This window comes from Echeneis naucrates, chromosome 13 (assembly GCF_900963305.1).
Source record: "Echeneis naucrates chromosome 13, fEcheNa1.1, whole genome shotgun sequence".
Lineage (NCBI taxonomy): Eukaryota > Metazoa > Chordata > Actinopteri > Carangiformes > Echeneidae > Echeneis > Echeneis naucrates.
Window position 1 is genome coordinate 13,577,493 of NC_042523.1, and position 14,150 is coordinate 13,591,642.

The window sequence follows — 14,150 nt, forward strand, 5'->3', positions numbered from 1 at the left end:
TCACGGTGAGTGGAAGAAGTGTATGTAATAAACCATCTCTATCAAATTACATTCCCTTAGTCATGGACATTATTATACTTGCCTGAACACAGAACCCCTGCTTTGTGCTTTACTATTGTCTTATATTCTTTTCTTATATTGTATAAATTACTGTGATGTCAAAAATTGGGTGTATGTACTGTAATCAGGTTTGTCATCAATCCAGGCCTTATTAGCCTGTCTTAAAGCCGTGCGTTAGTTTCAGCTTTTCTCAATATCCTTAAAGAGCATTATAAGTAGTTAGCATGAAAATTGGTGTCAAAAGCTTGATAACCCCAATTTATTACCACACACTCACATTCTGCTTTAAAAGGCCCCAAATAAACACTGAAGTTTTGGGCCTGATATAGCCTTCATGAGGCACTGACAGAAAACATTTCACTTGTGCAGCCACTCGCTGACATACAGAATTATGTAGATATAGATTGGCCACTACCTTATGGCCTGCGGTTGGTATTTTAGCCCCTATGCTTCTCTGTCCCCATTACCTCAAAACCACCACCAGATTGGGAGATCATATATTTTAATGAGACATATAATAGCTCTTTAACCCATATCATTAGGGGAATATACACTTACAGTTTGCTCTTTTGGCCGTTAAAACGAAAAGACAGTTTCCCTAATTACGCAGTGTGTAGGACAGGTCATGGGTTGGGTGTGCACCTGACTGTGTGTGTCTGTGTTCAGGAATTATATGACCATTAAATATTCAGATGCAGGCCCCCTCCAGTGCCCCCCCCCCACTTCCTCAACCTGGCATCCATTAATGCCTCATCACCGTTTAACTAGCTCTGTTGTCAATCACGACAGGGCCTTGGCTGCATCAGAAAATAGCTGGATTTGGTTTCTTGCCCAAGTTGTTCAAATTATTGAGAAAAGAGAGTGAGGATACATATCCTTAACAACTTTAGGCTAATTAAGCCAAGGATAATCAATATAAGTGAAATATCATTAATTGTGTGTTTGCACCATTATTTACTAGAAATAATATTTCTCTTGTTAGGTATGATTACATGCTCTGCTAAACAATTTGTCAGTCAGCTAAAATTTCCGCTCAGCATGCAGTTGTCTGTATGCAATACCTTTGTGAGTGTGTGCTTCTGTAATAAATGATGTGATCCCTTTTCTAATTGAAAATAATAACTAATCCATGGATAACCAGCTCTTGTATAATCCAAAGCCATATCCCTTCAGTTTTGGCCTATCTCGGCTGTAATAAAAGACAGGAAATGAGAGGCAAGTGAGAGTGGTGGCTTGGACATTGACGCTTAATGTAATCTGCCTTGAAATCAAATTATTTGACCTGGAAAGCCTAACAATACAAAACTCCTGCCGGGCTGCTGTTAAATATTTAGCATGTGCCTGTCATGAATACAAATGGTGCGCAAATTAGAATCTACAGGCGCGTGACCCCCATATCACACCCCGGGAGCACAGGGGGGCTGGCTCTGCTTTAAATGTTTTAATTACCGGGGCCATGGTGTGGCATGCCACGCTACCTCGTCGAGCAGCATCGGCAAAGCTCAGGCTGCCACTTGAAGGACAAGCAGTGAAATTCATCCGCTGGTAAACACGAGTGATCTGGTGTCCATGATCTCATCACATTAACTAAAACATGAAGATTCAATAAGGAGAGTGTCTGAATTATACCAAGCTATAATTATAGTTCCCAGCATCCTTGCTCACAGTAGACCACTATACTTTTTTTTCCCCTAAACATTTTTTTCCACTGGCTACATGATCTACCTAAGGACTCAAGGGAGGCACTGTATTGCTCTTGTGCACTCTGCACTGAAGGAATATCTGTCTCAGTGATTTTGATGTAAGAAAATCTGGTTTGTATTGATTCTGTATTGATTAGCGGAGTTAGCCTCATCTCCTGTCGTTATTTCAGATAAATGTCCTTATTTGTTGTGTTATTATGTTCAACACAATCATGCCAGGAAGAGTCAGAGGAATATTGAACCGACACTTCATTGGCTTCATGGGTTCCATTTGTTCCAGGAATTAAGGGATGTTTTCTGCCTGTATGGCACTGCAGAGAAAGTGTAGAAGAGAGCATGATGACAATCAATTACAGTTTCTCAACCGAACCTTATAGAAGAATGTTCCAAACTTATTTCTGATTTTTGTCCTGCCTAAATAATGATTGATTTAAACATGAATAGTGCCACAGATTTTGTCTAGCCATCTCTCTTTTTATTTTCTTCTATCTCCTCCCTATTCATTCAGGTTTGTGGTTGCCCCCACGTTGAAATGATTAGTTATGCAAGGCTTGTAAGCACTGAATCAGAGTTATAGTCCCTGGGGAAATAAATTTGGCAGAAAATCAGTGTGAGAAGATTTAATTATCACGAGGAGACCTTTTTTCCTTGCCTTGGCCCAGTGAAGCCCAAACTCCTCTCTCTCTCTCGCTCTCTCCCTCTCCCTCTCCCTCCCTCTCTCTTTCTCTCTGTCTCTTTCTTTCTCGCACTTTGCTTAGCTCCACACGCTGCAGCCAAAAAAACCCTGGCATGCAGCATGGACGCCAGCCCTCGCCTTGCCTTCCTTCTCCTACCAATTTGTTTCATTGCACAGTGATAAGCCAAGCAATTACTGCTTTATTGATTTTTCATCACTGCAAATTTAAAGTTGATCCCCCCCCCACCTCTCGCTTCCCTGTTTCTCTCGGAGATGGCTTTGCAAGGTGATTAGGTGACCTCCTGTCCTAAGTGCTGCTAGGTCCCATGAATGTGTGGAGGTGAATGCTGAATTCTGCTAACCCCATGTGACCCTTTGTTGTCCTGGGGTAATAGGATGCTGATGCTGCCTGGTGTGGGTGTCACTTCTGCAGCTATAGCTTAATAATTTCTATAAGAATATCTGTTGAATGACATGTTTGATAGTGAAGATATCTCTGGCATGAGCTAGATAGATAAAAATTGACCATGCAGCCACGAGTCTGTGTTCATTCAGGTCGAGTGGACAGATGATTGACAGCACCCTTTTTCCCCTCTGTGATTGGTAATCGTTTCTCAGGTCCCCCTTATCAATTAACCTTCTGCCAATAGACCAATGTATGTTTGCCGACCTCATGTTGAGTCCCCAGGCTGATATGTTTTCCAGATTTCTTGTCTTTTCCATTTAGGAAAAAATAGAATCTGTTTTTTTTTTTTTTTTTTTTTTTTTTTTTTTTTAGAATTTGTAATTGAAAATGTAAACCTTTGATTAAATTATTATTGACAAACTAATAACTTGGTTTGTCTATGTGTTTAAACCTTTTTCTTGTAAAGAGTATTTTATAAATAAATAGATGTAATCATCAAGATTTTTATGAATAGTTTTAATCGAATTTGACATTGAACACTTAAGTAACTAAATATTAATGACAAAGCCGTAGCAGTTGAGCCTGACTATGTGGAGTATGATGGCTTGGTAGTAGTTTTTAACTGAAAACATTCCCAGTATGTGAAAGTGGCTTATGCGTGCGCACACACGTCTGGATCCGATCACACACAGTGGTGCACTTAGTGTAGTCTAACAGGGTGGTCAGACTGCAGTGCTTAGACACACCCTCAGACTGATGCAGGTCAAAGTGCTGGCATCCTGGGTGGCTCCGGCCATGTGGTGGCCTCTGCAAGGTTTGTCATTAGACATCAGAGGTCACATGTGTCCGTCTGTGTTGTTGCTGTGTGCGCGTGTGTTAGTGGAAAGTAATATGCCGTTGAGTATCACTTTTAAAAATGTGTGTGACAGTTTTGTTGTCGGAATGCCTGCTATGAGGCTGCAGTTCCTCTTGGTGAGTGAGTAAGTGTGAGAGAGAGAGAGTGTGTGTGTGTGCGCGTGTGTGTGTGTGTGTGTGTGTGTGTGCATGTGTGTGTGTGCGTGCGTGTGTGTGTGCGTGTGCATTCAATCAGGATGTGATCAAGTCATTCAAGACTGTTATTATAGAATTCTCTGATTGTATCAAAATGCATGTCGATCAACCAACATGCGCGCACACATGCACACACACACACCAATGCAGTTGACAGAAATCAAACACACCAGACTTGACTGGTCTGATTATAGGTACACAACTATTCATCCATTTCCTTCCTGTAATGCTATGAAGGAAAATAATTTACATTGACGAGCTTTAAATTTAGATGCAAATGATGATGTCATTCTTGTTTTGTTATTCTTGTATAATTTCCTCCAATAAGGCAAAATGCAACAGAAAAAAGGAGGGCAATATATTACACAGTGCCAGCCTTATTAGTTGACAACTGAGGTCAGAAAAGGAGGAGTTGGCAGGCATTTGCCTAATTAATTACTACTCAGATACACTCACACACATACACACACGGCCATGACCTTTACTAATATAGTTTGTAGCAGACCACACAAATAGGAGTCTCCCTCCCTGTCCCCTTTCCTACATCATCCACACACACATGCATGCCCTGTCAGGAACCAACAGAGTGAAGGAGAGAATCAATTACAACCCAACTAAGGGGAGCGAGTTGGTTTCTTGATGGCTACATGTCAAGAAGACTGTAGGTCATGAAGTGCATGTGCCTGTTTGTGTGTAGACGTTCACGTATTAGTGTATGTGAAAATCGAGCCAGTTTCCTGGATTCAGATTACATCATTTTCAATTTAAAGACCTTGCTCCAATTAAGTAATTAGTTGCTTGGTGTTTCTCTAATTATAGAGTTGTTCATAAAAGAGCTGCTGACCAGCCTAGGATCGAAAAATGGAGACCACTGCACTTTTCCTGCGCACACACTGAAACACACACATGCGCACAGCCTAGTTTTACTTCAAGTTAATTCAGTCAAATGCTTGTTATTTCTGGTAAAGGGCAGGGCAGGGCTCTGTATTCTAATCACACTAAAACGGTAGTGCGTTTAATAAAGAGCTCCTTGAGTCTCGCAGACAAGCAGGCTGTTATTGTACTGTAGAAAACTGAACCTTTAGGAGTATAAAATATGAGAAATTAATTCATGGTACACTTTCCTTCATGTACGTGCTGATTTACACTTTACACTGCACTCTATTATCCCTTTATCAAGTGACCCCTAGCAGTTTGTTGTTTTTGCTGCATGCTGGTAATATTCCAAATGAAGAATTAAATAGAAGGAAACAAAATTTAAAACAAATTTTTAGAAATACCACAAGTCTCCACTCAAACTTGTCAACAGAGAAAGTGGCTGTGATCTTGAAGATCTCACCGTTCAGCTTGTGAAAGGTTGACTATTTAATGAGATTCTGTGATGTTGCCCAGGCACAGGACATCGGCAAACACTCATACTGCTCTCTCCCCCACACACATACACATGCATGGGCAAACAAACCTACCTGGTTTTAGCTAGCCCTCATTGTTTGCTGTTAGCAAGCATTCAGTCAGGTCAGCAGGAACATTTCGGACTTTGCTAGAATTTCCGATAAATGGCTGATTCATATTTAGTAAATATACAGTAGATGCTTTTAAACTTTGTCTGCACTAATATCCTCAATGGTAGGAACATGTGTGAAATGAAAGGATTATTTATGCCCAGTATATATAGCCATGGATAGTGTCAATAAGGCAACAATAAATGTATTGTCCCATTATGAACGGTATGTTCTACAGCCGAGCCATTTACAAGTAAATACAGTGTGCTGGATTTGTTCAGCTTTAATACAAATAGTACGAGGTGTTTTTTGTGTTTGTGTGTGCTGGGGGTGGGAGGGGGGGTTATGCAGTTTTTAATTTCAAATAGTAAGTAGCAGAGAGGCAAACAGGGAGAGAGAAGGGAATGATCTGCAGCATAGGCCCTGGCCTGGAATCGAACCTGGGATGGTGTGATAGCATGGCATGTGTGCAAACCACTCAACCGCCCACACTGCCAGACACTGTATACTAAACAAAGAATGTAACATGTTTCATATCAGCCCAAACACTGGGTCTCATCAAACTCCCATAAGTTACAGTTATTCTGATGTTTGTATGACCTGCACAAGAACAAACAAATAATGCATAAGTCTCTCAGATCAGTTGTTACACTTATGATGGCAGAATCAAACAATTGCATGCATCATCATTTCTTATAAATACAGTCTGTGGCACATATTGTGTATGATGGATGTACGGATGGATGGAAGGACAGACTGGCGCCAATCTGTTGTTCCTCCCTGGTTTCATAATGGGAAGAGAGGGAAGGCTAAACACATGATTTGAACATATAGATGTGGAGAATATACTGCACAGTAGCTGCACCAGGGGTCAGTTGAGAAGAGGAAGTTAAGAGGAGAGAGCAGAATAAAGGGGTTGTATGACAGAGGAGGGAGAGAGAGAAGTGGTGAGTTGGCAGGGATGAGTGGAGATGCGGAAGGAGATAGCCGAGCATGGCGCGTGGCTGCCATGTCATCCTGTCATTAGCAGGTTGTTTGGGTCTTTAATTCATCATTCAGACCTTTATTGACTGGAGAGTGGGAGATCGCTATCACTAGGAGACACTAGAGAAGCGTCTGTGTGACACTCAGCCACCAGCTGCTCTTCATTTCCTGATTCCAAATAGATATCACATAAGATATTGCATAAAAATATCGCATGCCATATCTCCTAAGGTCAAATAATGCTCTGAGCTAAATACCATTCATATATGGTGTTCTCTTTAAGTTCCCAGAACTTACAGAGCTAAGTGTTTAATATAGACAGCTGAGCATTAGTGATATGTGATGGCCCCCGGATGTAAGTGACAGCAGTCACAGCAATCTCCATGGAGACCAGTTGACACCATTATAACAAGGTGAGTACCGAAGGGGATCACTTGGCCTCTGTGTGTATTGTGGTGGACATTGCCTTGTTGGATAACGTAGGTTATGGAGACGTGGCTTTTCTGAAGGGAGGATGGGAGGTAATATATGAGTGACTGTGCGTATTATGTGTGTGTGTGTGTGTGTGTGTGTGTGTGTGTGTGTGTGTGTGTGTGTGTGTGGTCTCGTGGGAATGCACATTAGACTGGCTTAGCCACCTGCTCTGTCACTGGACATTTTCCTGCTCACACATGCACTTACAAACACATACATACATATACACATACTCCTCAGGGACCCACTTGGGACATCTGGCTCAGTCTGTCAGAATTTTCCTTCATTTTGTGTGACCTGTTGACCTGGGCTGCCACAGGCGTCAGGCACATCAGTGTCACATGTTGTCATTGTTGCATTTGTGATTGGCTTTCTGACAACCTACAGATTCACACACAAGGGAAAGGAAACACATGGCGCTTTCTTTTTTCTTTTTAATTTATTTTGGCCGTTTTTTTTTTTTTTTTTTGTTTTGTTTTTTTTTTTTTGCCATTTGATAGTCGGGGTGTTCCTCATACTTCAGTGTTACTGAGCTGCTTTTGTCTGCTCTCATTATCCTCATCACCTCTCTGTCTCTCTGTATGTTTCTCTTTTCTTTCTCCTGACTCATTTTTGAGTGCCTAAAGCTGCAGGGTATTAGTTATGCAAATATTGATGTGCCGCTTTGGCCTGCTAGCTATCAATTGAAATCAGCAAATCGATGGGCCTAATAGCTGCTCATTAGCCACTTGATGCATTTCCAGGGCTAACTTCAGAAGCTGTCAGCAGTCCCTGATCAATACAGTCTAAAAGTATTACCTAACCAAGGTCCACACCAGACCTTCTTTTAATAACAGAAGTTAGCCATGTGATTTCCTATGTAGAAGCAGAGCAATCGGTCTGACCCTCTTATGTTTCTGGGCCTGAGTAGCACAGGTTCCCTGTGATATCAACAAAATACCTCATTAGCAGCTGTATTACAGAAGCATTAGATTTTATAATTTATTTATTTTAATAAAAATCTCATTGGCAAAGCATGTCAATGTCTCACAGAGAGTCATTCAGTGCTGATAATGAAATCTCATCAGTTGGATTTTAATAAGTAACCTATTGTTTGATTTTTTTTTTTTTCTGTTGTTGTTCAGTCCAATTCCCAGGCATGCGTTGGAGCAGCCTGTTGTTTGGGCTTGGAGAATCATACAGTAAAGACTTTGATGCAGCCAGGATGCTGCTGCTGAGAACAGGGCCAGACCGGAGCCCCTCTATCGCTCCTAGCACACAGCCCTGCTAAGCTTAACTCAGCTGTTTGATGCCAAGCTCTGCAAGTGTGTGCCTGTGTACGTATGTATGTGTGTGTGTGTTTACCCTGCTCAGGGGTTACATAAACAAGAGCAGCTAGCCTACAGGTAAGACCCACAGGAGACCAGCCAGGAGAGAGAGAGAGAGAGAGAGATGGAGCGCCAGTCTCTTACCTTGGCATTCCCAAGGTGTTGTCGCCATTGCTGGAGCTGGATATTCACTAATGAAGGGGCGAGCTGGCAAATGGCTAAAGAACATAGTAAACAAAGTTACTGCACACACACACACACACACACACACAATGAATACATGTGTGTTAATAGAGTTAAGTTGGTGGAGGCAAGAATCCGTGCATGTGTTTGTGTGCATCCCTGATGTATCTGGGGCTGCTGCAAAGAGATGGGGAGAATGTGGGCGGATGGGGATTGGAGGCGGAGGCTGGCAGCGGGGCAGTTGGCCGCTGGTGTAGAGAGAGAAAGAGCGAGGAAGGGTATTGGAGGGGGGTGTGGGGGTACAGCGGAGATAAATCATTAGAGAGCAGGTTATTGGAAATGCAGGGAGATAAAAGAGTGAAGAAGCCAGTAATTGCCTTAAAGATCAGACTACAAAGCATTACTTTGGATTTTACAAGGCCAGCCAGCAACAAAAGAGCAGTAATTTATGAGCTCAGTGTAAAAGAATAGCATAATTACATTAAAAATTAATGCTAATGAGGGCTAAAATGGGGAAGGTGGTTATTATGAAAGTTTGTATTCATCTTCCCTGGGTTGAATGATGGCTAGTGGCTTGATTAATGGCTTAATTTCTATCAATTAGCAGGCAAAAAAATCTCCACAGAGATGGGCCTAAATTGAGCTTTGAATTACACATCTTTTCCGCATGCAGAGAGAGAGGAAGGGAGGGCACATTATTGAAATCTGGTAAAACCAAGGGATGTTGGTGTGTGCCAGTGTGAGAGCATGTCCATATCAAAGCTGGGCTTTGGTTACAGAGCTCTGATAAATGTTTATTCCCATACTTTCTAAGAACTAATGTATGTATCATGATGGGATTTGCAGTAGACAGTGTGCCAGCAGTAAACACAGACAGCAAAATCTAACAAAACCTCGTCAATTTCAGTCATTTTCTTGACAAATTGTATAAATACACTATTGGTTTTAATTGACCAGATTGACATAGGAGTAACTTTTTGTCTAGCACGATGAGTCCTGGATATATTTCTTGAACTTACTATGCCAAAACCACATTCACCTCCATTAATGCAGCAGCATAGTTTGCCTTTTCTATGTTATTCATTTTTAATACACTCATTAAATGCCTTTAAGCTCTCTGTTAGCACTATAATTCTAAAACACTGTCAAAGATTTGCCAAAATTTGTGAGACCTAAATAAGACAAGCAGTTAGTTTTCCTTTTATTTATTTTTCTCCACACAGCAAGAGCTGCAGTAATTTAGCTGGCACGCTTGTGCACTCAATTACTGGAATTAATCAGCAGCAGCAATATATTCAACTCGGTTGCTCTTGATTGACAAACTCTAGACCAAAGTCAAGTTTACAAAGACAACACTGCCATAGCCCAAGGCCTCTGCTCACATGTATTAATGAACAGCTCCCTCTTCTGGAAGGGAACTTTAACTGTTGTACAACACTCATCTTCAAGGCTGAAGGAAATGAGCTGAAATCTGTTTCCATTGGCTGGTTTGATTTTCTCTCCCCGTCTTCTGGTCTTAATCAATGAAGTGGACAAACAGCTATTTAGAGAGAACAATAGCCTATTGATTCTGAGCCACTCATCAGCACCGCTGTCTGTCCAACTAATTTCAGTAATGACATGGCAAGTGAGTTTTGTCTGACTCCCTCTTTTACACAAGTGTGCATGCACACTCACACAGTCAGGTGTAAACATGCAGGGGCACAAACACAATGACATGCATTCATCAGTCACTGTCCATTATCACTTTGGTCTAATTTCTGTAATTGTGGCCACGGTTGTACTGTAGTTCAGCAACCAGATATAAAGCCCTGTAGAAGTTAAGAACTAATCTAATTTTTGAAGATCAGCATATCCTGTATATTTAATCACATGTTTCGTGTCAGCCGCTTATTCTCACATTTTTCTATCTCAACTTTCGCTCGATCTCTCTCTCATCACTGACAGAGAAGCGTTCCTAATGCGGTGACAATTGAGTCGACCTGTTAAATTAATTTGCTAGATAATGTGTCAATATTAAATATCAACTTTGACCTCTCTGAGCTGCCAAGTGTGCTCACCCAGCTAGAGTATTGATTTTTGTCTGCCTCTAAGCTCGCTAGGCCCACACTCAAAGTCCATTATTTTTGATTTTCTCATGAAATACATATCTTTGCCTGCTGACATCTGACAAACAGCATATGGAAGTCATTTTATCTACCAATAATGTGTTTGTCAAAAAGTCTGAGGTCTTAATGGATTCCTGCAGCACACTCAGCCCAGCAGCAGACGGGCCTGCCAAAGAGATGCCAGCAGATATGGAAGGGTGTGTGTGTGGACACATGTCAGTGCAGCAGTTTGTGTGGTAGGTCTTTATGTACAGCATTCATGCTCAAAAGACAGCAGAGAAGGGGTAATTGAAAAAGTGAATTAATAGCGCTGAATTAATTGCTGTCCAGTCACAGGCGCTGGTGGTTTTCATTTGAACATTTACAGCCATGCAGTGGTGATAGTGGTATGAAGGACAGGCCACAGTCTCCAGGAGGATATTAGGCCAGTGTTCAGACTTCATCTAGCAGCCCAGTCAAGGTAATGACTATTTTTGGAGCCGCTGTGCAATGCGTCTCTGCTCACATCTTCCCGCACAGGATGACAAGCTGATAGTCTGTCATATAGGAAAGCTTAATTCCACTTGTCACTCAGTTGTCCAATTCTGCAGTGCATTTAAATCAAAACTGAGTTTGTTTGAGTGCTATTATGAACTATAATAGGGTGTGTGTGTGTGAGTGAGAGAGAGAGAACATGTGATGCTTTGCTGTGAAAGCAGGAACAAATATTCATTTATTCATTAAACACCAAGGCCATGAAGATGTGTTGTGACACCCTTTCTGTAGCTGCTAATGGATTGAATTAATTCTTGCCATTAGCTCCAGTTGCAAGCTGTGTGTGTGTGTGTGTGTGTGTCTGTCTGTCTGTCTGTGGCAGTGTCTGTGTTTCTGTCTGTCTGTCTGTGCATGCATGCGTGTGTTTGCACACATATACAGATTCATGTGAACCAAGTATGTACATTTGCAGACAGGTGTACATATGGGAGTACTTGTATGTTGTTGGTCTTTGTGTTTGTGCGTGTATGTGTGAGTGTGTTCCCATTTGTGTACTTGTTTTCATGACACAGCCTACATCAGTGAAGCAGACAAACATGGATGTCTGCTGCGGATTGACAGATAGAGAGATGGGAGAGTGCAGGAGAGGACGGATAGATGGGGGAGAGAGGGATGAATATTGACTGATCAGTGGAAAGATTGACAGCCAGAGAATAATGGGAGCATTCAGACTCTTTTTTTTTTCTTGTTTCTAACTTTCCTGGCACACCTATTTTTGCCCTCCTACACTACGAAGACTGTTCTTGAATTCTTGAAATGATTTATTATCTGATATGCAGAATCCTGATGTGTTTATATCCAAGAGTAATTTACTGGAAACCCTTTCTGTCTTCTTGTTTGATGGGCAAAGCCAGAACAAAATACTTTCCGATTCATGAAAACTGTATGAAACCTAATCATATTTAGTCTCCATAATGTAATTTTGTTGCAGTGAGCTTGTGTTCATATTTTGATTATTTTAGAATGCATTATCTCAGTGTAATTCACTGTCTGGCTATTATCTTGTTAGTATTTTTTCCGCTTACCTTTTGTACTAACTCTGTGCCCTTGGTTTAGCAAGACTTCTTTTCATGGAAGCCAAGATTAAACTAGGAGTATCAGATATTTCATATTGTAAATGTCAAATAATATTATACACAGGGAGAACATACAATCAACTAAGCCCAGTCCAAATGAAATCTGGTGCCTTTCAGAATATGACAGACACACAGGCTGACCGCCTGTGTGTCTGCGCTCATATGTGTGTGCTTGCTTTTGTTCATAGCTTCCCTGCTGTGTAACATGTGTTTCAGAGGGAACTTCTCTGGAGGAGCAAGTGCGAAGGATAAAGGACATTGAGGCCATCGAGAGTGATTCCTTTGTTCCTCAGGCTTTCAAATCATCCAGGGATGATATAAAGGTGCGTTCTGTCTCTCTTTCTCCCCTTTCCCCTCACTCTCGCTATCTTTTCACTCCGTCTCTTATTGAATTTCCCTCTCTGCAATGCTGTGCCGTCTGTCCAGAGACAGCCCAGACCAAATCAAACATTCTCATTCAGCGCCGTTTGTTCCGACCTGAGACAGTTTCATCAGACGCTCTGTTTGCCGCCTCCAAAGCAACAGCACCCACACAAAAGCCTCCGCAGGCACAAGCCATCCTCTGTCTTTCTCTCCCCCCTTTGGTTGTGCAGATGCAGACAAAACACAGAAGTCATTATTGAAATGTTGCTGTCTCCCTGTCCCTGTCTTCCTGAAGGAGTAGGAATTAGATTTGTTGGGGCTCATGGCTGTTTTGAACAGATAGGCGACAACATGTGACAGCAACACCACACAGACTTTTGGGACACGTCTCATCAGTCTGACAAAGGTCAAGACCCGTGTGGCCCCAGCTTGGACTGGACTAATCCAGTCGCTCCTAGCATGACCATGCTGCACAGATTGCCAAAGCACAGTAGCATTAGGTCTTCTCTTTCTCGGGGCAATGAACCCCCCCCCCACCACCACCAACTTTACTCAATACAAGCATGCAGTAGGGTAGTAGCTGTCATAGTTCATACATACAGTGGATCAGCTACATGCCAGGTATGCTTTGTGTGTACAAAATTTACAAAATAAAACACAAGCTGAAGTACAGCAAAAGGACTGCAGTATTTTAATCGCTCTCCTTTTTCTCTGAGAAGTGTGTTCATGATACACACAGTTTTCAACTGTACATGTTTTTACAGCCGCTCTGGTTTTCGGATTAATCTCTTGGTTATAATCCTTGTCATGGATCAAACTACTTACTTACTACTTATATTCAGATGATTTATGTTAAGTTGGGAGGAATACCACCTTTCAGACTGTTTTTTATTTATTTAACATATATGGCCAGAGAATGATTCATACCTAAATTAACATCTAAACACTGAATACCATATAGCATCTTATATTGGGCGAATTGCAACCTAAAAAAAGGGTTAAATAAACTTGTGATGTGTCAAGACAAGTAAATGGGTTAGTCTGTTTGAACGTGTTATTGTCTGAAAATATATACTTATAAACTTTGTTTGGTTTCAGTATTGATAACCATTTGCCTATGAATTGTGATTGGATTATATTTAAATAGCTGTTAATGAAGAGAACTAAATTTTTAGTTTCTGCCACAGTCCTGTGAGTCTGAAAAAGAAACTATTTCAAGCTATCTGCAATCATTAAAAATGTATAGTCAGCGGATCATTCTCAAGAATTATAATAACCAGTTATACCATCTGATATTTGGCACATCACCATACTTATTAGCTAGTGTGTTTTATATCCCACTCACTTCTTGTATCCTGCCAAATGAAGTTAAAATAGATTGTTCCAACTGGGTAAACATTTGCTCTGGGGCTGGTATTAGGAGTGTTTGAAACATGAATGCACTTGGCAAAGTATTCATTTTGTTATTTCTTCTTCATCAAGTACAACAAGGCGAACAGGCCATCCATCCAAATATGTGGTTTATTATAACTTAAAGTCATAACTCTGGGGATGGAGGAAAAAATATTTAAGTGTCCTATTCCCTGCTATCAGCTTGGTCTTTACAGATGGAAATTTGAGGGGCCAGAGGACCTTTATCTTAAGTGAAAGTCCCTTTCAGAAAAAAATATTTGGCTGTAACAAAATCTGGATAATGTTGCTGTTTAACTAACAAAGCTAAACTC

The 14,150-nt window shown here is 41.2% G+C and overlaps 1 protein-coding gene across 1 annotated transcript in view; it reads left to right on the forward strand.

Moving 5' to 3' along the window:
- rsrc1 (arginine/serine-rich coiled-coil 1) overlaps positions 1-14,150 on the forward strand; it is a 106,913-nt gene that overhangs the window by 89,852 nt on the left and 2,911 nt on the right. The window contains exon 8 of the mRNA XM_029517930.1: positions 12,280-12,386. Within this exon, the coding sequence (XP_029373790.1) occupies positions 12,280-12,386 (107 nt within the window). The remainder of the gene's footprint in view (positions 1-12,279; positions 12,387-14,150) is intronic.